General features: G+C 45.1%; 1 protein-coding gene across 3 annotated transcripts; it reads left to right on the top strand.

Moving 5' to 3' along the window:
* Positions 1 to 15: 15 nt before the first annotated feature.
* LOC146340383 (NXPE family member 1-like) lies at positions 16 to 24,463 on the top strand. 3 transcript variants are annotated; one of them, XM_084860635.1, is made up of 7 exons: positions 16 to 191; positions 2,481 to 2,587; positions 16,167 to 16,227; positions 16,998 to 17,733; positions 19,452 to 19,513; positions 20,769 to 20,987; positions 23,287 to 24,463. In XM_084860635.1, the coding sequence occupies exons 2-7, from the start codon at positions 2,492 to 2,494 to the stop codon at positions 23,844 to 23,846; spliced, it is 1,734 nt and encodes a 577-aa protein (XP_084716761.1). In that variant the 5' UTR covers positions 16 to 191; positions 2,481 to 2,491; the 3' UTR covers positions 23,847 to 24,463. The 3 variants fall into 3 exon arrangements, with proteins under 3 accessions (XP_084716761.1, XP_084716760.1, XP_084716759.1); XM_084860633.1 differs by lacking the exons at positions 16 to 191; positions 2,481 to 2,587 and adding exons at positions 4,364 to 6,536; positions 6,919 to 7,016; XM_084860634.1 differs by lacking the exons at positions 16 to 191; positions 2,481 to 2,587 and adding an exon at positions 3,250 to 6,536.
* Positions 24,464 to 24,714: the final 251 nt, after the last annotated feature.

Raw genomic sequence — 24,714 nt, 5'->3', positions numbered from 1 at the left:
GACAAAGTGGACTTTAGTCCACAAAAGATTATCGCATGCTACGTTTGTTCAGGAACTATTACCAAACTCCCCGAGAGTCTGCTATTTTTGACAGAGTAGTTTGTGCTTGGAAAAAAGACGCCTCATTCAAGTTTGGGGAAAGAACGGGAGAAGCTGTTTTCGCCCTTTGAAGCCGGGCCAGGCAGAACTGGGTATGTAACATAAGAACATTCCCTCCCCTTTCCCCCTGAGCCACTGACTTCATGGTGAGCCACTCCAGCCTGGGGTTGGGGGAGCTTTTTGTGGGGGTCATCAAGAAGCAGTCATCACTGGAAGGTGGAGTTGAAAACTTCTCAGTGAAAAGCCCCTCTGTGAGCGCAGCAATGCTTTGAGTCACAGCTATATTACCTAGAGATGGACCTGGGCTATTTTGGCATGGAATAAATGAGGGCAGCAGCAAACGTCGGACCAAAAATCTCATGTAGCCCTGAGGAAAGATACTATACTTCATTTACAAAGCATTCCAATTATTTTATATTATTATGCCTAAAGTACTGCAAGTATAACAACTGTTCTACAGATGCAACTAATTTGCGGGGAGCAGGGTGAGGGCGATGTGATGTAATTCAATCAATGCCTCATAAAATTCACGACTTTGTGATTGCATGCAAGCACATCATGGCGCGCGCGCACACACACACACACACACACACACTGCTGAGCACAGAAAGTGTTTCCATGGGACATCAGTGCCAACATGCATATTACACTGTTCTTTTACACACACACATTCTCTGCGCTCCATTATTCTTCGTTTGTTTAGCCTGAATCACAGGTTTCAGGATGGGGGAGGGAGGGTTGACAGTATTTCCTTATTCTCTCTGCGAGTGAAAGGCATTTGGCACATGCTCAGAGGATGAGCAATTACAAACAGGGGGCTGGTTCCTCTCCTGCGGCCCTCCCTTTCCCCTGGCCCAGCCCGCGCCTGCGGCAAGCTCCCCCCTGCAAAAGGAAGGGGGAGATGCACAAAGACAGCAGGTCCACGTAGCCCTGCTACTCTGCCTGCTGCTCTCACCTCTCGCTGCTGACATCGGGGAGGAGAGGAAGGAAGGAAGGAAGGAAGGAAGGAAGGAAGGAAGGGGGCAAGAGAGAGAAACGGTTCTGGGGCAGGCCAGCTGAGAGCGACTCGGTGGGTTGTGGCTCAGGGCAGGCTCCGGCCCCAGAGGCATTCCCTGTTCCCCATGTTTCTGGGTCCTCCTCACTGAGAAGAAAATACAAAAGGATTTATTGATGTTAAGCAGAGGATGACAGTCCACCACTATGTTTGAATTCACGTCTCTCAGGTCTACACACATGCGGATGGTGCCATCAGCCTTCCTTGCTATGACAATGGGAGAGACCCATTCTGAAGCATCCGTAGGCTCTATGATGTCAGCTTTGCAAGGTTTAAGAATCTCTTCTTTGAGAAGCTTCCTAAATGCAATAGTACATTCCGCACTTAATTATTTTGTATTTTCTTCTCAGTAAGAAGGACCTAGAAACAACATCTGGATGTAATGAGAATTACACTTCATTTCTAAACCCTTATTTTCTATCTATTTCTTTTTCCTCACTTCCACCTTTCTTCCCCTTTTCTCCCTCTCCCTCTCTCTTTCTATCTTCTTCCTGGGGCCCTCTAGCGACAAACCTCTTCACAACTCAAAACAAGGAAGAGCACACAACTACTAGAATACAACAAACTTTTTATACAGGTTTACAGGTTTTAGGAGTGTTTTAAACCTTTATTAATATTCTGCAATGATATTTCTATAGCAGCCCCCGAGGACGGAAAGTCCTTTCGAAAAGGCGTTGGGCATAATAAAAAGTATATTCAGGCACCTGAGCTTGTTCTGTCTTCCATTTTGGGACACACAAGGGCCTTCCCCTCTTGCTGTTCCCCGCTGCTGTGGATATGCTCAGAGCTGGTAGGACACCTGCCAAGGGCCCCCACCCTAGCAAGGGCCCACGGACAAGAGCCCCCTGGACCTGATCCTCCCTTTCACCACTGCAACCTTCATGTTCCCCTGCCTCTGCCTCTGGCCCAGACCACAGTGGTGGTGAGAGGGAGGAGCAGCAGATGCTGCGGCCTCGTCACTCCCTGGCTGTCTGCCTGCCAAGCAAGACAGTGGCGGCAAAGATGAGAGAGAGGAGGAGGAGCCAGAGCAGCTGGTGTCAATGGCGGTGAGAAGGCGGACTCCCGGAGGGAGGGGGCTCATTAAGCCTGTCTTGCCCAAGGGCCCTCAAAAACCTGGATACATCTGTCCTCCCCCATGATGTTAGCTACTCCTTTTGAAAAGTTGTCCCCACTAGCAACTCCTAGCATTTGGGGGGACCTAGTCCCGCATTTGTTCTACTCTTACAAGGAAAGGACAATAATGTGAGTATACCGCTGGTGCAGTGTCCTTGGGTGCAATAGGCTTGAAATCAAAGGTGGTGACAGGAAAACTCTGTATCTTTTGCAGAGGTGACTGGAATGTCTTTGGCACCTCTTAGAAGGCCATTTGCTTTCCTGGCCCTTTTGCTTGGAGCGATCATGATCCTCACCTGCCATCTCACAACCAAGACTAAGGTAGGAATCCCTGCCCTGTTTCCGATAGCAAACTCCTTCATAAAGCTGAAAAGAGGCATGTGAATGCCTCCAATTAACTGATCAGTTAGAGTCCCTCTCATAAATTAATCAAAGCTGACGTTTTGCTAATACTTGATCATTTCTACAGGATTATGACCACAACCCATGTGTAGGGAAAGTTTAAACCTTCCCTGCCTAGCCAATTGTTTTCTTAAATTTGCCTATCTGGAGGGACAGGGGGATATAATAGCGCCCAATAATAGTCTTCACAAACATGTAGGAAGAAAGCCAGGCCATGAAGCACATGGTCTTCAGTGTCTATATACTAATGCCCAGAGTATGGGAAACAAACAGAATGAACTTGAACTCTTAATACAAGAGGGAAATTATGACTTGAAAGGTGTAACTGAGACTTGGTGGGATGACTCTCATGACTGGAATACAGCAATTGAAAGATATAACTTGTTCAAAAAGAACAGGAGGAACAGAAAGGGAGGTGGGGTTGCACTGTATGTGAAAAATACATATCTCTGCACAAAAATACAGGAGGATGAGCTTGGCAGCCCCACTGAGAGCATCTGGGTTGAAATAAATGGAGCAAAGAATAAAAGGAACCTGGTGGTCGGAGTCTACTACTGGCTACCCAATCAAGGAGAAGACAAGGATGAAACTTTTGAAAAGCAACTGTTTCAAGGAAGAATGATGTAGTAGTAATGGGGGACTTCAATTTCCCCAGTATTTGTTGGGAGAGACAAATTCTGCAAAGCATGCCCCCCCCCTCCAGGAAATTCCTGACTTGTATGTTGGATAACTTCCCCCTATAGAAAGTAGAGGAAGGAACTAGAGGATTGGCTATCCTTGACTTGATCCTAACCAACAGAGATGACTTAGTGGGTAAAGTAGCAGTTACAAGAACTCTGGGGGAAAGAGACCATGTTATACTTGAGTTCATGGTTCTAAAGGAAGCAAAAGCCAAGTTTAGCCAAACCCATACCCTGGATTTTAGGAAAGCTGATTTTAATAAACAATCAGAACAATGATAAGTAAGGTCCCATGGCAAGCGACTCTAACGAGAAAAGGAGTCCAAGATGGGTGGGAGTTTTAAAAAAAGGAAATTCTCAAGGCACAATTACAAACCATTCCAACAAGAAGAAAAGGTGGAAGACAACAGAAGAAGCCAATGTGGCTTCACAAAAAGCTTAGAGATGACCTGAAAACAAAAAAGGGCACATATAGGAGGTGGAAGGAAGGCCAAGCAACAAAGGAAGAGTACAGGCAGGTAGGACAGAATTGCAGGGATGGCATCAGGAAGGCTAAAGCTGAGAACGAGCTGAGGTTAGCGAGGGATGCTAAAAGCAACAAAAAAGCTTTCTTCAGCTACGTCCATAGTAAAAGGCAGAGGAAAGAAATGGTGGTTCAGCTGTTAAATAAGGATGGCAAAATGATAACAGATGACAAAGAAAAGGCAGAAGTGCTCAATTCCTACTTTGGCTCAGTCTTCTCCCGAACGAGGGTCTATGACCCCCCCTGGCAAAGGCAAAGTACAGGCTGAAGGAGCAGAATTGCAGCTTGAGATCGATAGGCATGTGGTCAAGGAACACCTAATTACTTTGAATGAGTGCAAATCTCCAGGGCCAGTAAATATGCCAGTAATTAAGAAGATGAGCTAGCTGTAACTCTGCAGGTTTTGCTTGTACAATGAAGGAATGTCTGTTGCTTGGAAATCTAGTTCTTTGGGGTTCAGTGGAGTTCCGTGGTGTGCTCCACTCAGCTTGCATTTGTGATCTGAGTCGTGGGTTTTCCCTGCCTTCCAGGGACTTTGTGCATATTTTTTTTGTGTTAAGCCTTAATTTGTGCAAATAGAGATGTGCACAAATTGTGGCCAAAATTTACGTAATTTGCGCAAATTGCAGTCATGCAAAATTCAGCCATAATTTGAGCAAATGATAAAACATGGAAAATCCATGTTTGATTTGCTGCAGACCAAGTCAGGCCAGTTAGTGGAAAACAGATCGAAGTCTGCGGTGGGGGGGGGGGGGCTGGATGAAAGCTCATCCAGCTCCACCCCCCAAACAGATTCCTCTGACATCCCAAGTTCATCGGTCAGACTTCTTATACATAATTATCTAAGGACAAAGAACTGTGACTTAACAGGGCAGGGAGAAATATTTCTGCCTCTTGAACTCCGCTTCTCCCAAATATAAAGGAAAAAGGAATCCATTCCTTCCTAATCTGTCTTTGTGATCTGGAGATGTTCTCAGCTGTACCAGAAGTCTTGACTGTCACTGAAATCAATGGGCATTGACAGGGATCTGTGGCAGGTCGGAGATGAAACTCAGGTCAGGTTATATCTTTGATCTTTAAACAGAAAAAAAGTCTTGGCAGTTAAGAAAAGAAAGTTGATTTCAAGGCAACCTTGCAGATTGGAAAGGCCTTGCAGATTGCCTCTCGGAGGCTTTCAAGTTCTGTTCTTGGAATCACAACTCTGATGCTTTCAGGAGGGCAAAAGAAGCAAAAAGTATGCCATGGGGGGCATGGATGCAGTGTAGCAGGGGTCTGCGTTAGCCGTGATAGACTACGTAAGTATTTAAGTAGCCTATCACGGCTATGAAGACGAAGGATGGCCGCCATTCGCAAAGCAGCGTGGACGGGAGCAGGTAAGTGCTCCGTTTCGCGCGCCTTTTGTGGGTTGGGGGTGGCGGGGACTTCGTCCCGTGTGCATTTCGTGGGTTGGGGGGCGGGGGCTTTGTTCCACGATGGATTTCGAGATCCATCACAGAATTCTCTGACATCCCTACCACTGTATGGCAAGCTGCACTGGTGAAATTCCCTCTCTCGCACAAGTCTTAATGGTGCGGGAGCTCTGGGCTCTTTTGCATCTGGTCACGTTAGGTCCCTATAACCCTGCACTCACTTTCCCACAGTGGACAGCAAGATGTTCGCTGTGAAGACCACAGGGGCCAAGACTGGGACAGTCATCCCCTGTTGCTGGTGCCTGACATTTGGAAATAATTTGGAATAATCCTGATAGGCCTACTAAAATGGGCATATGGCGATATTGAGAATTGCCAATAATTCCCACTGTAAGACTTGTGAGAGTCTGAAGAGCCATGATGGCTGTGTGTGTGAGTATATAGAGTGTGTGAGTATATAGAGAGTGGGTGGGTGGATGGAAATCTGGGACCTAGTCCCTTTCATCTCTGTACCTCGTGACTCGTTTTGTGGTCCACAAAACAAGGACTGGAGATCTAAATTGGGTCAGACAACAGATATTTTGGCCCACAACTGTGATCATCTCTCACCATTAGCTATGCTGGCCAGGGCTGATGAGAGTTGTAGGGCAGGACACCTGGGGGCCACCAGTTGCCCACCCTCAATCTGAACCAAAGAAATCCTGAACAACATCCAGGAATGAAGGGAAGAGGTTTCCTGGCCAAGTGGCATTACTGAAGCATATCCCCCCCCCCCCCGCGTGCCATTTGGCCGTATTCAGACAAGATGCAGTGTGACAGGCTTTGCCATATTAGATCTCCTAACTCCGTGTTCTCTGGTGCGGATGTAGGCTGCTGTCTATTCTTCCACGTTTACGGATCTTTGGGATGTGGAGCCAAATCCTAAAGAGCCAGCAATTACGCCAGTGTTGTGTATGAAAGGAGAAATCACCCCTGGCAGCTGGGGTGTTCAAACATCCTGAAGGGGCAGAGAGAAGCATCCCAGATGGAGAATGCTGATCCTTAAAGCAATGCCAGGTCCTGCACACCACTAAGCAAGCAACTTGCAGCTCTCCCAGGCTCCTGCTTGCTAACCAGCTGCATGTATTCAGACTTCTATCTCCTTTTCTGGATACATCCCCAATTCAAAAGGATTCGCTGCAGCTCTTGCCCAAGCAAATGGGACATTGATGGCAGCCAGCAGCTATCACGAGGCATCAACGGCCTGCATACAAAAGGTTTGAGAGCCATTTTTGGTAGAAAGGTGGTACAAATCACATCAACAAAAGTCTAGAGATGGTTCTCTCTTTATCTGACGCAACACAATAGCATTCTCCCTCCCATATAACGTTTTGGATCATCATCAGATGCAAGCAGTGGAAGCTGGTAGTTCCGATGTCAGTGGGGCTCTCTGGGTGTCAGTTAGAACCAGTCAGAACAATTGTGCACATCTTTGAAATGAATGCATTCTTCTCCCAATTATTAAAGAGCATTGGCACACATTTTTCAAAAGTTTTTGTGAACCGCCCAGAGAGCTTCGGCTATTGGGCGGTATAGAAATGAAATAAATAAATAAATAAATAAATAAATAAGTACCTTTTTTTCCTGTGTGGATGCAAGTTTTAGGGTCTACAGATCACACTGCAAGCTCAGAAATGTGCAGACTTCAACCACAGATTGCTTCCGAGTCCGTGTTCAGTCTGAAAGATGTAGACTGGGTAAATCCTGATAAAAAATGAATGGAAACAAATTTATCATCCATCCCTAATCTGGGATTAGGGTTATTCTTTAAAAAACAATCCTTTATTGTAAAATTTCAGCAAAACAAAAAAGGAAAAAAATGTAGCTACATAGATTTGAAAATGTCAGTTTCAATGCATGCCTATGAAATGTGTGTATATATCTATAACTCTATATATGAACATACACCTTTCTAAGAATTACCCATAAACTTCAACAAAAGCAGGCCAAATATCCATATAAGTGTTCATTCAAAAACGAGATCTATATACCACCTGTTCAACTCTTGAAAGCATTATTAGGTCCTCAATCCATTGTATTATAGGATGTGAGCATTTATCCTTCCAATGTTGCAATATCAGTCTTTTCGCTGTGAAAAGGGCATGGAGAATCCATTTGTGTTGACTATGCATTTACTTCCAGGAAGCAGGCAGATAATTTAAGAGAATGTGTACAACAGTAAATATTAAAGAGTGTTCCATACAAGGTTTATCCATATAATAATTGCCTCCCCAAAAGATTTTTGAGCATTGCCAAAAGATATAGTTAAAAGAAGCATTAGCTATATTACACCGCCAGCAATTAGCCAACTTAGAAAAACTCTTATTAAAAGACATTGTGGTGTCCAATAGACATGGAACAAGTGTTTTTATTGAATAAGGAATAACCTGAGATCCAAAGACACTTCAGATACATAGACCTGAGATCCACAGAGGCTGAGATCCATAGACACGTCACCTAAAGTGGTGATCCATTGATTAGGCAAAATGAAACAATCTAATTCCCTATTCCATTCCTGCTTGAGACCCTGTATATCACATTTATTCACCAATAATAAATATTTATAAACATGGCTCATGGGTCAATATAACTGATCGGCCCCAATAAGTGCTTCCAAGAGCAAAGGAAGCTCTGAAGATGCAAAAGCAGCAGTGATGCCATCAGCTCTCAAGGAGGCAGTGATAAGACCGCTGTTAAAGAAGTCCCCCTTGTAGGGGTGTCAGAGAAATCCGCTGTGGATTCAAATGAGGCCAGATTCTTTGGAATCTGGCCTCAGGAATCCGCAGCGGATCGGGACCACTTACCTCTGCTCCAGGAGGACTGGCGGCGGAACGGCACTTGGCTGCTTCTTGCCAGCCAGAGCCATTCGCCTCCTCCCTGTCCCTGCCAATTGCCATATCTTAAAAAAAAAAAAAAGGCGATCGGGAGGATGTGCCCATAGACTTAGACACAAATAGAGTCATGAATCTTGCGTCTAAGTCTATGTGTTCATAGGCTTATACACAAGATTCACGGCTCTATTTTGCATATAAGGCTATGCGTACATCCTGCCAAATGCCTTTTTTTTTTTAAGAAATGACATGGCAATCAGCAAGGACAGGGAGGAGGCGAATGGCTCTGGCTCACAGGAGGGAAGGTAAGTGGTCCCCAAGCTAGTTCAGCGGAGCTGCTCTGCAGGATTCCAGGGGGGAGGAACAGATCGCCTCCCCTCCCATGGATTCCCCACCAGAACAGACAGTGGAGAATCCATACACCCCTACCTCCTTGGATCCCCAAGTCCTGAACAACTTTTGCCCAGTTTCGAATCTGCCATTTTGGGGCAAGGCGATTGGGTGGTGGCGATACAGTTGAAGGCACACTTGGAAGAAGCCGATTATCTAGATCCATTTCAATTGGGCTTCAGGCCTGGGCATGGGACAGAAACGGCCTTGGTCGCCTTGGTGGATGATATGAGGAGGGCTTTGGATAGGGGTGAATGCTCCTTCCTTGTTCTCTTTGACCTCTCAGCGGCTTTTGAGACCGTTGACCATGGTATCCTCCTGGACCACCTGGAGGGGTTGGGTATTGGAGACATCATATTATGGTGGTTCAGGTCCTTCCTCTCCAGCAGGTGCCAGAGGGTAGCACTGGGAGAGGAGGTTTCGGACCCGTGGCCGCTCACTTGTGGGGTGCCACAGGGTTCCATCCTCTCCCCGATGCTATTTAACATCTGGCTTCTGGGGGCTATCATCAGGAGGTTTGGGGTGCAGTGTCATCAATATGCGGATGACACGCAGCTCTACCTCTCATTCAAATCTTCACCAAAGTTGGCTGTAGAATCCCTGTCCAAATGTCTGGAGACGGTGAGTGGCTAGATGGGGAGGAATAAGCTGAAGCTGAACCCTGACAAGACCAAGGTACTTTTGGTGGGAGACAAGAGGTTGGGGGATGTCAACCTGGTGTTGAATGGGGTATGGCTATCCTTGAAAGGCCAGGTCCGCAGCCTGGGGGTCATTTTAGACTCCCAGCTGTCTATGGAGGCTCAGGTGTCAGCTGTGAGCTGGACAGCGCTGTACCAACTCCATCTGATACGGCAGCTGTGCCCCTACCTTCCCGACCATCTGCTCCCATCGGTAGTACATGCCCTGGTCTCCTCTTGTCTAGACTACTGTAAAGTGCTCAACATGGGGTTACCCTTGAAGATGATTCGGAAGCTGCAGCTGGTGCAGAATGTGGTAGCTCACCTGATTAAAGGCAGCCGCCGACGTGATCACATCATGCTGAAGGAGTTGCACTGGTTACCAGTTGTTTTCCGGGCCAAATTCAAGGTGTTGGTTTTGACCTTTAAAACCCTATATGGTTCCAGCCCAGCCTACCTTAAGGGGTGCCTCCAACAACACCAGACAGGCCGCTCAACAAGATCAGCCTCGGGTGGCCTTCTCTCTGTCCCATCAGCCAGGACAGCTAGGCTGGTGAGGACGAGGGAGAGGGCCTTTTCTGTGGTGGCTCCCACTCTGTGGAACTCCCTCCCTAAGGAACTTTGCCATGCCCCGTCTTTAATGAGCTTCTGCCACGTGTTGAAAAGTTGGTCGTTCAGGCAGGCATTTGGGGTGAGCTAGGGAAATTTTAGAAAATGATGTTTTATGTGTAATTTTATTGTTTTTAAACTGTTTGTATTATTGTATATTGCCCAGAGTAGCTGGGTGACCAGCCAGAAGGGTGATTAAGAATGAATGAATGAATGAATGAATGAATGTCGCAATTGCAAGAATTGCCACTCAGCCATAGCTGGCAAGTCATATTTGGCACAAAAAGCAGAGACTGACAAAAACTCATCATCAGCACCTGCTAGTTGACTTATCAACTTATCCGTCCAAGTCCACCACAAAAACATTTTCTTGCCAGGTTTTCATAGAATCATAGAATATTAGGATTGGAAGGGGCCTACAAGACCATGGAGTCCAAGCCCCTGCTCAGTGCAGGATTCCAAGTCAAAGCATCCCTGACAAGTGGCTGTCCAGCTTTATCTTGAATGCCTTCAGTGTGGGAGATCAGATTCACTGGTGGGATTTGTTCTTGACAAATCCATGTTGGCTTCGAGTAATCACTGCATTGTTTTCAAGGTGCTGACAGACAGATTGCTTTATAATCCACTCCAGAATTTTCCCAGGGATTGATGTCAGACTGACTGGTCTGTAGTTCCCAGGTTCCTCCTTTTTACCCTTTTTGAAGATGGGGACAACATTACCCCTCCTCCAGTCATCTGGCACTTCCCCCGTCCTCCATGATTTCTCCAAGAGAATAGACAGCGGTTCTGAGAGTTCTTCTGCCAGTTCCTTTATTACTCTAGGATGCAGTTCATCTGGCCCTGGAGATTTGAACTCATTCAAAGTAGTTAGGTGTTCCTTGACTATATGCCTATCGATCTCAAGCTGCAATCCTGCCCCTTCAGCCTGTACTTCATCGTTTTAAATCCGGGTTTCCCCATAGAGTCAATTTAGCACGAAAAAAATGGATCAAAATGGAATTCACGTGATTTGATATGCCACACATCTGTAACAGCTGTAACCATGGGAGGAACCCTATGTGGTTTAATATGCTGAGAATCTGATGTTATCTATTTAGAGATTGGATCCAGACAAGAAAATTCAAAAACTGTCCAAGGTGGAAAATCTGATCTAAGTGGAAAAGACCAAAATTTAGCACTGGTCAAAGCATAGGCCTAATGTTATAAAGCAAGATCCAAAAAGCCAAACCCATCTTCTTTCATTGGAAGTTGCATTCTTTTCAAGGATATTCATGGCCAGGAGGGACCCCTCCCCCCCAAAAAAAAACCATTACAAAACAGAGCCTTGAGTTTTTGGAAATATTTGCCAGGTATAGATAGAGGAATCGCACATATAATATAAACAGTTCAAGGGACAATATTCATCTTGAGTAAATTTACCATGCCCCTCAAACTCAATGGATCACTGCCTTGTTGTGGCGAAGGGGCTTGCGTAACTCAGTGAAGCCACAATCTATGCCGTGCAGGGCCACCCAAGATGGACAGGTCATGGCAGAGAGTTCTGACAAAATGTGGTCCACTGGAGAAGGAAATGGCAACCCACTCCAGTATTCTTGCCAAGAAAACCCCATGGAAGGTATCACAAGGCTAAAAGATATGATGCCGGAAGATGAGCCCCTCAGGTCGGAAGGTGTCCAATATACTACTGGGGAAGAGCAGAGGGAATTTCCAAGTAGCGCCAGAAAGAGTGAAGTGGCTGGGCCAAAGCCGAAAGGACATTCAGCTGTGGATGTGTCTGGTGGTGAAAAGAAAATCCGATGCTGTAAAGAACAATATTGTTTAGGAACCTGGAATGTCAGATCAATGAATCAAGGTAAGCTGGAGGTGGTCAAACATGAGATGCCAAGATTGTACATTGACATCTTGGGAATCAGTGAACTAAAATGGACAGGCATGGGTGAATTTAATTCAGGTGACCATCATATCTACTACTGTGGGCAAGAATCCCTTAGAAGAAATGGAGTAGCACTCATAGTCAACAAAAGGCTGGGAAAAGCAGTACTGGGGTACAATCTCAAAAACAATAGAATGATCTCGGTACGAGTCCAAGGCAAACCATTCAACACCACAGTAATTCAAGTCTATGCCCCAACCACTGAGGCTGAAGAAGCTGAGGTTGATCGGATCTATGAAGACCTACAACACCTTCTAGAACTAACACCAAAAAAAGATGTCCTTTTCATCATAGGGGATTGGAATGCTAAAGTAGGAAGTCAAGAAATCACCGGGATAACAGGCAAGCATGGCCTTGGTGTACAAAATGAAGCAGGACAAAGGCTAATAGAGTTTTGCCAAGAGAACACGCTGGTCATAGCAAACACTCTTTTCCAACAGCACAAGAGGTGACTCTACACATGGACATCACCAGATGGTCAATATCGAAATCAGATTGATTATGTCCTTTGCAGCCAAAGATGGAGAAGCTCTATACAGTCAGTCAAAACAAGACCTGGAGCTGACTGTGGCTCAGATCATGAGCTTCTTGTTGCAAAATTTCGGCTTAAATTGAAGAATGTAGGGAAAACCACTAAACCATTCAGGTATGCCCTAAATCATATTCCTTATGAATATACAGTGGAGGTGAGGAATAGATTCAAGGGATTAGACCTGATAGACAGAGTGCCTGAGGAACTATGGACGGAGGTCCGTAACATTGTTCAGGAGACAGCAATGAAATCCCTCCCAAAGAAAAAGCAATGCAAGAAAGCCAAGTGGCTGTCTGATGAGGCTTTACAAGTAGCTGAGGAAAGAAGGGAAGTGAAAAGCAAGGGAGAAAGGGGAAGATATATCCAACTGAATGCAGAGTTCCAGAGAATAGCAAGGAGAGACAGAAGGCCTTCTTAAATGAACAATGCAAAGAAATTGAGGAAAACAATAGAATGGGAAAGACTAGAGATCTTGTCAAGAAAATCGGAGATCTCAAGGGAACATTTTGTGCAAAGACGGGCATGATAAAGGACAAAGAAGGCAGGGACCTAACAAAAGCAGATGAGATCAAGAAAAGGTGGAAAGAATACACAGAAGAACTATACAGGAAAGATCTGAAGGTCCCTGATAGCCATGATAGTGCAGTCACTGAAGTTGAGCCAGATATCCTCGAGAGTGAAGTCAAGTGGGCCTTAGGAAGCATTAGTAACAACAAAGCTAGCGGAGATGACAGTATTCCAGCTGAGCTATTTAAGATCCTAAAAGATGATGCTGTTAAAGTGCTGCACTCAATATGCCAACACATTTGGAACACTCAACAGTGGCCATAAGACTGGAAAAGGTCAGTTTACATTCCAATCCCAAAGAATGGTAATGCCAAAGAGTGTTCAAACTACCGTACAATTGCGCGCATTTCACATGCCGGCAAGGTATGTCTGCTCAAAATCCTACAAGCTAGGCTTCAGCAGTATGTGAACTGAGAACTACCAGAAGTACAAGCTGGGTTTCAAAGAGGCAGAGTAACTAGAAATCAAATTACCAACATTCGCTGGATCATGGAGAAAGCAAGAGAATTCCAGAAAAACGTCTATTTCTGCTTCATTGACTACGCTAAAGCCTTTGATTGTGTGGATCACAACGAACTGTGGCAAATTCTGAAAGAGATGGGAGTACCAGACCACCTTACCTGTCTCCTGAGAAACCTGTACAAGGGTCAAGAAGCAACAGTAAGAACAAGACATGGAACAACCGAGTGGTTAAAAATTGCGAAAGGAGTTCGACAAGGCTGCATATTGTCACCCTGCTAGGGATGGCGGAGAATGTCTCCCCGAATCTTCGGGGGGCCGAGCGCCAATGCATTCGGCCCCCCGAAATCGGCGGTGAAATTCTCCGATAAGCGTTGCCCTTATTTTCGCTGTAGTCTACGTAAATCTTTCTACGTAAATATTGGTTCCAAATTGGGAAAGGAGTACGACAAGGCTGCATATTGTCGCCCTGCTTATTTAACTTATATGCAGAGTACATCATGAGAAACGCCGGGTTGGATGAATCACAGGTCGGAATTAAGATTGCCGGGAGAATTATCAACAACCTCAGATACACAGACGATACCACCCTAATGGCAGAAAGCGAAGAGGATCTAAACAGCATCTTGTAGAGGGTGAAAGCGGAGAGTGCAAAAGCTGGTCTGAAACTCAACATTAAAAAAACGAAGATCATGGCATCTGGCCCCATCACTTCCTGGCATATAGAAAGGGAAGAAATGGAAGCAGTGACAGATTTTATTTTCTTGGGCTCCAAGATCACCGCAGATGGTGACTGCAGCCATGAAATTAAAAGACACTTGCTCCTTGGGAGGAAAGCTATGGCAAACCTAGACAGCATAGTAAGAAGCAGAGACATCACCTTGCCGACAAAGGTCCGTCTAATCAAAGCTATGGTTTTCCCAGTAGTAATGTATGGCTGTGAGAGCTGGACTATAAGGAAGGCTGAGCACCGAAGAATTGATGCTTTCAAACTCTGGTGCTGGAGAAGACTCTTACGAGTCCCCTGGACTGCAAGGAGGTCAAATCAGTCCATCCTAAAGGAAATCAACCCTGACTGCTCATTGGAAGGACAGATACTGAAGCTCAAATATTTTGGCCACCTAATGTGAAGAGAAAACTCCCTGGAAAAGACCCTGATGCTGGGAAAGACTGAAGGCAAAAGAAGGGGACAGCAGAGGATGAGATGGCTAGATAGCATCACCGATGCAATGAATATGAACTTGAGCACACTCCGGGAGAGAGTGGAGGACAGGAAGGCCTGGCGCTATGGTCAATGGGGTCACGAAGAGTCGGACACGACTTAACGACTGAACAACAGCAACAACAACTATCTAAACCCTGTGAAGTCTCACTAGTCAACTTAAATTCAGTGTGAAAAGTTGAGATATGTCTCTGAGAGTAAGTATTCCCTAATAGCTTAAAACATCCAGGCACGATCAAAATTGCCAGCCAGCTAATACACTACGAGATCTAGTCTTCCATTCAGCATCACTTCAGACTTTGACCAGTTAACTCAACAGCCAAACGAACCGCCAAAAGTACCAGTCAACTGCCTCAAAGCCAGAACAGATGACTGGAGTTCCCAGATAAACAATACAAGGCCATCATCATAAAGAATCCCTTTAAAATGCTAAACAATCGTGCACAAAGCGGTGATGCTACTATTCTGCCTAATAGCACAAGCCAGAGGTTCCAAACACATGTAAAATATCAGTGGGGGAAGTGGATGTCCCCGTCCGGTTCCTCTCCCAAGTGAAAAGAAAGCTGAAAAGAGACCATTGCTCATAACCCTGACTCTTGGGGCTGAATATAAAATTCTGACCCATCTCACAAGTTTTACAGGCGAGCCAAAATTACTCAGCAGACATAAATTTCCAGTGAATTTTGTCAAAGGCCACAACACGTTTGCTGCAGTGATTGTGCAAACCAGGCCAATGGGATCCACTTCTGTGCATGCAAGGCCTATGTTGTGCATCGTGACCATCAGCATGGTGGTCATTTTTTTAAAAAATGTGAATGGGAAAGAGACAGTGTTTGAAGTGTTACTCCACTGTCTAACTGATCACACCTAGGACTTTATGCTTTGTTGAAGATTGGCACAGGGGGACATTTTATTAAGTAACTTTCAATCTATAAGACATTTGCAGTTTCACTGAGCATGTGCAAAGTGTTTCTCATCTCTTCAAACTGGGATCAACATGTGAGTAAACATACTGAGGGAAAAGTTTTGTGGCTGTGGCCAAATCCCATTACATGTCAATATTGTTGGAATGCTGGCATTTTTTTTTTGTAACAATAGGGAAAATATAAGATGCACATCAGTGTCAGCAAGCTATGCCTGTAACGTTCTTAATAGGTAGATCTCTCTTTCTTTTTCTCCCACCCCCCTTAACATAACAAGGCTTAAGACTATTAATTGTTGTGAACCGCCAAGAGAGCTTTGGCTATTGGATGGTATAGAAATGTAATAAATAAAATCCTCAATGCTATTAACAACTTGTTAATAGTCCAGGATGGCTGACTGCTGGGCAAACTCTGTTGCATTTGAATGTTGCTCTGATTCGACTCCCCCCAAAAGAATTTTGCCTTACATTTTAAAACATAGTGGAATTATTTCAACCATGTGAGAAACAAGAGAGAATTAGGGTGCAATCCTATGCATGTTTAGAAAGAAAAAAGCCCTACAACTCCCAGCATCCCCCTGGCTGGGGCATGTTGGGAATTGTAGGGCTGTTTTCTGTGAAAACATGCATAGAATTGAACCCTTAGTCTTTGTCAATTTGAGCCAGCCCTACTTGTAACTCGGTCTTTCTCCATTCATTCTCAAGTGTACCTTCTTCAGAGGTCTCATGAAGCAAGTGGAAGCAAACGAAGTTCCTGGAGCTATTGGTAAACACTTTTTAATTTTAACTTTCCTAATTGTATCGAGAGTTTTTTCTTAATAATGTCAGAAAAACACACACGTTGACAACAATGTTTATTAAGGCAATAAAGAAAATACTATGATCTGGTTCACATATAACAACATGCCAGAGTACAGGTTCACTACAGTTGAGTATGGGTTGTCATTGAATCGTGGGTTGTTGTTGAATCATGCATTGTTATTATGTGTGTTTAAGTAACCAATAACAAACTATAGGTTCTCTTCCTGGGTTGTTCATGGTTAACAACCCATAGTTAAACCACAGTGAAGGGTTTGCACATAAAAACAACCTACAATTAAACAACAACCCATGATTCCTATTTAATACTATTGCATGTGTCAGGGTTCCCCTTATGACCTGGAGCCCCTGATTTACAGAATAGAGCTGATTGATACAAAATGCATTAAGAGAGACAGAAAAGGGTTTTGGTTTTTTTTGCAAAAATGCAAGTTCCTCTACCCTAGCTGCACTTAGACTTCTCCAGGCTGCTTCTTCCTGCTCTTTCTTCCTGCTCTGGTCTTCATCTCTCTGTCATTGGATCTCTCTCCCTTTTTAGTCCCTCCTTCCCCCAAAATGAAAGTACTGTTTCGAACCTGGAGAAATGAAACATAATTCAGGAAAATGAAACTTAACCGGGTAAATGAAACTACTCTTCTCAGGGCTGCCCTCTCCCAACACGCCCCCCCCCTTGCAGGCTTCTAGGCCTGACTTTTTAAATTTTCTTTGCCTCTGTAGACCTCAAACCTTCAGAACATGTTAGAAACGTACATTTCTTAAAGGATGACAGGAGCCAGATTTGGCCAGTGAAAGACAACAGTCGTAGTAAGATGGCATGGATAAAAAAGGAGGAAGAAGTAAAAGACATCCTTACACAACTGGACCGGCTGATGCCCAGTGTTGCTTTCACCCATATTCAAAACACCACAAGTGCCAAGAACAGCAAAGCCACCATATTGCACCGCAAAGACCCTTATTGCGTTGGGGAGCACCTGATGGTTCGGCTGGAGTTGTACGACCACGTGGGGAAGAGGAAGGAGTACGGAGGGGACTTCTTACGAGCAAGGATCTACTCATCGAGTCTGAATGCCGCAGCTTCTGGGCTTATCGAAGACTATAGGAATGGGACGTACCTGGTCAATTTCACCCTGTCTTGGGAAGGTAATGTCAGTGTTTCCCTCTTGCTCATCCACCCCAGCGAAGGGGCTTCTGCACTGTGGGCAGCGAGGAAGAAAGGCTATGACAAAATTTTGTTTGCGGGCAAATTTTTAAATGGAACATCAGCTGTCCTCACTGAATGTGGTTTTAACATGACAACAAAGGAACAACTCTGTGAGTATCTAGATGAACGAGACCAGGAGGCCTTCTACTGCGTGAAACCAAAGAAAGTGTCTTGCGAAGCTTTCGTCTCCCTGAAGTCCTACAACACACCCATCTCATATCTCACAGATGTGGAACAGAGCCTTTTAAAGAGGTATTTACTTTCCTGTTCAACCTTCAGACATTTCAGTTTAGGACAGAAACTGATCTGTGCATTTGCTCCCTTGAGCCCCTGGGCAGTCTGAAGGCCCTAGATAACTCCAGGGTAGATGCACACTAACATGGATCCTCTCTATCAGTGTCTGAGAACCAGGTCAGCCTTGTCCCCTGTCTTGGCCTTGTGCCTTGTCCCCTGTCTTGGCCATCAATGGGAGAGCATTTGTTCTCGTTCTCTTCTGCATTCAGAAACCGTCATAAAGTTGCATGGCAGTGTCATGTCGTGTTTGTGGTGAGGCAGTGGTATTGAGGTATTTGAGGTATTTCAAAGCAGGGTCCTGTGAGTTGTCGCTACATCTCCATTCTTGGGGGCTGGAATGATTGCAAAGAGGTGAAGCCGCTGCCCCATTTTCTTCCAGTCCCACCCCCCACCCCTGCTTCACAAGTGTGGGTTGTTTGAAATCAGATGGAGGTGTTGACATTGGTAGAAATCATGTTTAAACTCCACCAGTCTATTTGTATTTTTTGAAATGGGTTTAAAGCCTGTTTTCAGCTTCCAAAGAGGGAAACAATGTTTTGCGAAACTGAGTTTGCTATTCAGCTGTGGCCCAAGTTTTGGGCCAAGGGTCCATCTCATATGACTGATGCAACATCCCGTAAGCTTTTTGCATAGGAATGGGGCTGCTTATATCACAGTAAATAAGGGAAAAGCCATGCCAGCTGCCCCATCAGCTACGTTCTGGATTCACCTCCAGTGGCATTATACCAGGGTCACATTATTTTCAGTTGAGTTTAATTTACTTTAATTTCTTCCATGAATGAAAGGGGGTGACAACTTTTCAATTAATAAAATGGAATTCAGTTCAGTTTCCCCACATCTGCCACCCCCTGGGATCATGGGCTTGAACCCAATGTAAATCCTACCTAGAGTAGACCCTCACCATGGGGTGAACATTGCCCTTTCTCTTCTGGATTCAAACCCAGGACAGTTTTCTTCTCAAATGGTGGTGTCATGATGCATTTGGAGGAGACGGTGGAGATATACGAAAAACAGGTCCAGTGATGTATATCCCCATCTCCATTCCTGGGGGGTTGTGGGCTGGAATGACTGCAAACCATTAAAACTCATTAACAAGTTAAAAGTAGCAGGAAACACACAAGAACCAAAACTACCCTTTGACAGATAGAATTAAGCAACAGCAGAGTCAACCCCTCGCCGAAACGAAAGAGATGAGTCTTCTGCTGGCAGAACACAGATAAAGAGGGAGGGGACATAACCTCCTGGGGCAGGGAGGCCCCACTTGGGTGTTGCCCCAAGACAGCCCTCCTGTGCATTGCCACCCCCACGCCTCTGATGGCCACGACACGTGCAAGAGGGGCGCCGCAGCTGATCCGCAGGTGCCCTTGGGAGGAGCTGGAGTCTGAACGCTGTCCTCTGGGTTTTCTACCAGGTGCACACTATGATGTTCTCTTGCTCCACAGCTGGAGCATGCTGGGATCTTTCCTGGGCCATCTCTAAGCAGTTTGCCTTCTGTCTCCAATCAGAACATAGGACTCATCTTGCTAGATCAGACCAAGATGCTTCTAGCCAAACTTCCATTTCCGATAAGTACCAGTTAGATGTGAGAATTTGGTGCGATAAACCAGTAGCCGTTTTGCTGGTTGATATGTTATGAGTTGTTTTGACACAATGGCCGTTTGCTCTTTGTTTTGAAGGTCTAACATTGGAGTTGCAGTTCCTCAGACTTTTGGGGACATTAGTGTTGTACCCTGTGAAAGTGAGTTCGATTTTCTGTTTTTTCTCCCAGCCCAGGGTGCGTCCAGGTGGAGGCTTCTGAGTACTAACAGATAAAAGGCAGATAAAAAGCTATTCCATCTTTCCTTCCTCAATGTAAGGAGGAAAAAATTCCTCAATGGATTGAGAAAAAAATTCCTCAATGGATTTTTTCCTAGGGGGGAAAAAAAACCATGGGAGAAGAGGAGGTAAAGCAGGGGAGGGCTACACATTGAAGATCACATCATCGGGTCCTCTGTAAAATTCCATGAATGGGGCAATGGCACTATAACAGCCACATCTGGAAGCACCCAAGGACAGCCTAGCCATAGTCCCCTCCTTCCCTCGATCCTGCCTCTGCTTGGGAAAACCAACAAGAAAGGCTGTGCTGAAGCCCTTATTCCTCCAGCCCTTCGAGGTCACCGAGTCTTCTCCTTCTCTCTCTGTGCTTGGACGCTTAGGCTGCTCTGCTGGTTTCAGTTCTTTTACTTCCTGTGAGCCATTCAGAAAGTTCTTGAGGTGGAAGCAGTATACCAAACAATTATAAGAAATGTATTAATATTCTAGTGCTGTTCCATCCTAGGACCTTTCCAAAAAATGGCTCCCCCTTCAGAATTGGCACATGGTTTGTCAGGGGTAGAATTGATGGGTTTGGGATCTCAATATTTTAGGGACTGCTTCTCCCTACGTATGCTTGCCCGAGAACTTAGATCTGTTGGAGGGGCCCTCCTCTATGTCACACCAGTACGAGATATACACTATGGTGGGACAAGGAAGAGGGCCTTCTCTGCTGTAGTACCCCAGTTGTGGAATGCCCTCCCCTTGGAGGCCCGATTGGCACAGACATTGGTCTCATTTCAGCACCAGGTAAAAACATGGCTTTTTACCAAAACCTTTGAGGGCTAAATGCATTCCCTAGCACATTGTTTTAACTGTTTTATTGTTTTAGATTTTAACTGGTTTTAGCTTGTTTAATAGTTTAATATGTTTTTAGGTGTTAAATTATTTATTGTTTTATATCGTTTACATTGAGTTTATCTGTATGCCGCCCTGAGATCTTAATGATATAGGGCGGGATAGAAATGTTTTAGATGAATGAATGAATGAATGAATGAATGAATGAAATGTTACCTGTGAGGTGGCTACTTTTCTACATCCTGGGGCTTTGAGATTCCCACTGATTATCCTGGGCACTGTCCAGCCACTGGCACCTTCTTTTCAGTGCTGCTTCTTGCTTTTTATTTGTCTTTTTTTACCAGGCCACAGGACAATGGAAAGAAAGATATGTAGGTTTAGGGTAAATTCCCCATTTCCCAGTGGCTTTGTGTTAAAAAACCAATGGCACCCCGTTTTCTGCAACATGGCCACTTCCAGCACCTTGGATCAGATTTACACCTGTTTGGAAGGAAAGATGATTTACCTCCTGGGAGACTCAACGTCACGACAGTGGATAGAGTATCTCATGAAGAATGTGAACAGTATGTACACATACCTTTGTTCCCTCTAACATGTATCTGCTTGTTTCTGGTATCCAGAATCCATTCTGTGCCCTCATCCTAATCCGAAATCTAAATTTAAAATTATTTAAATGACACCTTTAAAGGTAGAACCCCCTCAAGACAGCATACAAAATAGAAACCACACAAAGTGGATACATTTTTTCAAAAGTCTGTAAAACATGTCTCAATACAATCAAAACCTATTGCTAATTAAAATCAACAACTTAAAAAAGACAACTTACCAGTAATTACCACTGGCCCAGACTTAAGGGAAGGCCAGGGAGAATAGATGGGTCTGCAGAGCTTTCCTGAAGTCCTCCAAAGAAGGGGTCTAATGAACCCTGCTGTAAAGATTCCAGAGGTGTAGGGCCACCACTGAAAAGGCCCTCTCCCTTGTACTCAACAGCCTAACCACACTTGGCAGTGGGCACGTGAGAAGGGGCTCTGTTGATGACCTCAAAGTGCATGCAAGGTGGTACAGGAGAAGGCGGTCCTTGAAATAACTTGTGCCCAAACCATGTAATGCTTTAAAGGCTAAAACCACCACTTGAAATTGGGCTCAGAAATGCACTGCAATACATGCTGGTGTCACATGAGCCGCCCGCCTGGCCACCACCAATCTCTGGCTGACTGTGTTTTGCACCAGCTGAAGCTTCCGAACTGTCTTCAAAGGCAGCCCTGCATACATTGCATTACATTAGCCCAGGCTGGCTGTCACCAAAGCAAAAATAATTCAGGCAAGATCCTTCCACTCCAAATAGGGTCACAACTGGTGACCCTATTTGGTCACCAGTTGTGACCCTAGGGTCACAACTGGTGTACCAGCCTAAGCCAGCCACCACTGCCACCTGAGCTTCCCCAGTTCGCGCCGGGTCCAGGAGCACACACAGACTCTGCACTTGGTCCTTCAGGAGGGGTGTGCCCCCTTGTAGGACCAGATGTGATCCTTTGTCCATATTAGTCATTTTTCCTCCACACGGTGCTTCTGACTTTTCTGGGTTCAGTGTCTGCTTGTTAGCCCTCATCCGTCCCAAAACCACCTCCAGATACCCATTCAGGAGGTGGTCTTGGGGTCATTCGATGGAAACAAGAGGTAGAGCTGAGTTTCATTCGCATACTGGTGACACTTCAGACCAAAGCTCCAAATGACTTCCCTCAGCAGCTCCATTTAGATGTTGAAAAGCATACAGGACAAGATGGAACCCTGTCGCGTACCACAGACCAACGGCCATGAGGTGGAGCAGAAGTCCCCAAGAGCTACATCCTGAGACCATTCATCCAGGATGAGCTGGAAGCACCATAACACGGTGCCTCCTATGCCCAACCCAGATAAACAGTCCAGAAGGCTACTGTGGTTGATGGTTTCAAAAGCTTTCCAGTCTTTCTTTACTGGATTAGATTTTAGGCAGCTGTTTGACCCAACATGGCTATAGGGTTGATGTGTGTTAACAATCGATCTAGTTACTGAAACTACTATTATAGAAGTTTGCCTTGGATGTCAGCAAAGCTCAGCAAAAAATGACAAGATTTTGCGAAATTAATGAATGGATGAATGGTATAGATCATGCTAACCAGCTGAAGCTGGTATCATTCTGATAGGATGGTCTGCAAGAAATCAGTGTATTTCCTTAGTCTCCTGCTGTCACATGAATATATGCAAAAATGAATGAATGTTTTCGTGTATGTATTTTCTTGCTCATTCACTTGCCCCAATTGTGCAAAGGGAACTTCTGATGGAGTCCTATTTGGAGATCAAGCTCCCAGCTCATGCTGGGTGGGTTTGTGTAAGCTGCCCATCCTCCTTCCCACCCTCCCTCCCTCCCTCCCTCCCTCCCTCCCTCCTCATGATGTTCTTGCCGGGAAAGTAGGAGCACCAGCTCCCACTGGCTTTGCAGCTCCTTGGTCTGCTGGGTGGACCAACGCTGCCCTTTCCTGCAGCCTTGTAGCCCTCAAGCAAGTAACAGTATTGGAGACTAGAGGCTCTACCAAGAGGAACTCCCAGAAGGGATTTGTTCTCTACTCTGTGTGAGTTCCATGAAGGCCTGTAAAATATTCAGAAAGAAAGCAGTGAAATCACTGTAATAGAAACTAAAAGCTAATCAGGGAGGAGAAAGAAATCTAGTCCTTAAAATGTTTATCCATAAAACAAACATCCCTGTTGGATCCAAGTGCATAAAGCAACCATTTGGTAGACTGTCCTCAAAACATATATCCCAGTAATTTCTTATAGGACAATTATCAAAAACCTGTATTGATTTTGTGTCTGTTCCTACCTTAGCACTTCAGTATCTTGACACACATGGAGAGGGGATACACCGGAATTTGCTCGCTGTGGACATGGCCAGAAACATTCAAATCCAGTGGAAAAAGCATAACCATCCCTTAGTCACTGTGCATGAATATCTGACAAGAGATCACAACTACGTTGCTCGGGAGATCGACAACATAGCAGGTGACAAAGATACTGCAATTGTCATCGCCTTGGGCCAGCACTTCCGCCCCTTCCCCATCGAGCTCTTCATCCGCAGGGCAATTGGTGTCCGGGGAGCCATCCAGCACCTTCTCCTGAGGAGTCCAGACACACGAGTCATCATCAAGGGAGAGAACATCCGGGAGATGGATGTGGACCAGGAGCGATTCAGTGACTTCCATGGCTACGCCCAGTACCTTGCAGCAAAGGACGTTTTTCGGGATCTGGATGTGGGTTTTATTGATGCATGGGACATGACCATTGCGTACGCCACAAGCAGCGTTCACCCACCAGACCATGTGATTGGAAATCAAATTGATATGTTCTTAAATTATGTATGTTATGATTCGAAAGCAAATCCAATTTGAAAACTCTCATCATACAGATCAAAGAATGTTAGACAGAAAAGTAAAAGTGAAGACCCTGTTAAAAGCGGGTGGTCAAAAGGGCTACTCCAAATGCCCTTTTAATTGCAGGTTTCAGTATTCAGTGTCAGGAGGGTGGCACAAACCATAGCATTTCAGTTGGAAAAATATCCATCACCAAAGACAGAAATTTAAATATCGTGGGCTAGAAAAATACCCCACAGGACCAAGAGACAGAAGTTTTTAGTAATAATAAAGTTCTACCTAAAGTTTTACCTTGACATTTTATGATACTTTTCTAATATTTTGTTTTGAATTTAAAAGATACTTGTTCTGACACCAGAGACACATTTCTGGTTGTGAGGCCTTTTATCACCCAGGATCCATTGGGAAATGGCTTGGGGTAATAAAATACCCCACAGATACCCCATTTGGGTATATTTTTATGGCTCTGAAATGAATGTTAAATACTATGGGACATTATCAAATACTGGATTTCGATTTAATTTTATTATTATTTCAGTAGCTTTTTGATTTGTACCTCACCTTTCTACCTAAAAATGGCACTCAAGGTGGCTTATAAACACAATTAAAACTGATTTAAGTAATAAAAGAATATGTTCCTTATTTTTTCTACACATAATTAACACGTTGCGCCATGTCGGACAGGGCCCTGTGCGCACTGAGGGCTTTGGGCCGTCCAGGCCTCGGCGCCAGGCCACAGAGCTCGAATGGCTCCATCAGTCCACTGCTGACATCGGGGGGGGGGGCGAGAGAGAGGGTTGAGGCGCAGGGCAGAAGAGGGGGAGCTTCCCAAGTCAGGGGTTGAGTGGGTCTGCTAGGGAGCCCTCCCCCACCCCTTGTGGGTCGG

Source organism: Heloderma suspectum, chromosome 6, assembly GCF_057233095.1.
Source record: "Heloderma suspectum isolate Gila_16-S chromosome 6, 16-S_ref, whole genome shotgun sequence".
Classification (NCBI taxonomy): Eukaryota; Metazoa; Chordata; class Lepidosauria; order Squamata; family Helodermatidae; genus Heloderma; species Heloderma suspectum.
Note: the sequence above shows the minus strand (reverse complement) of the source record. Positions and strands in the feature narration are given on the sequence as shown.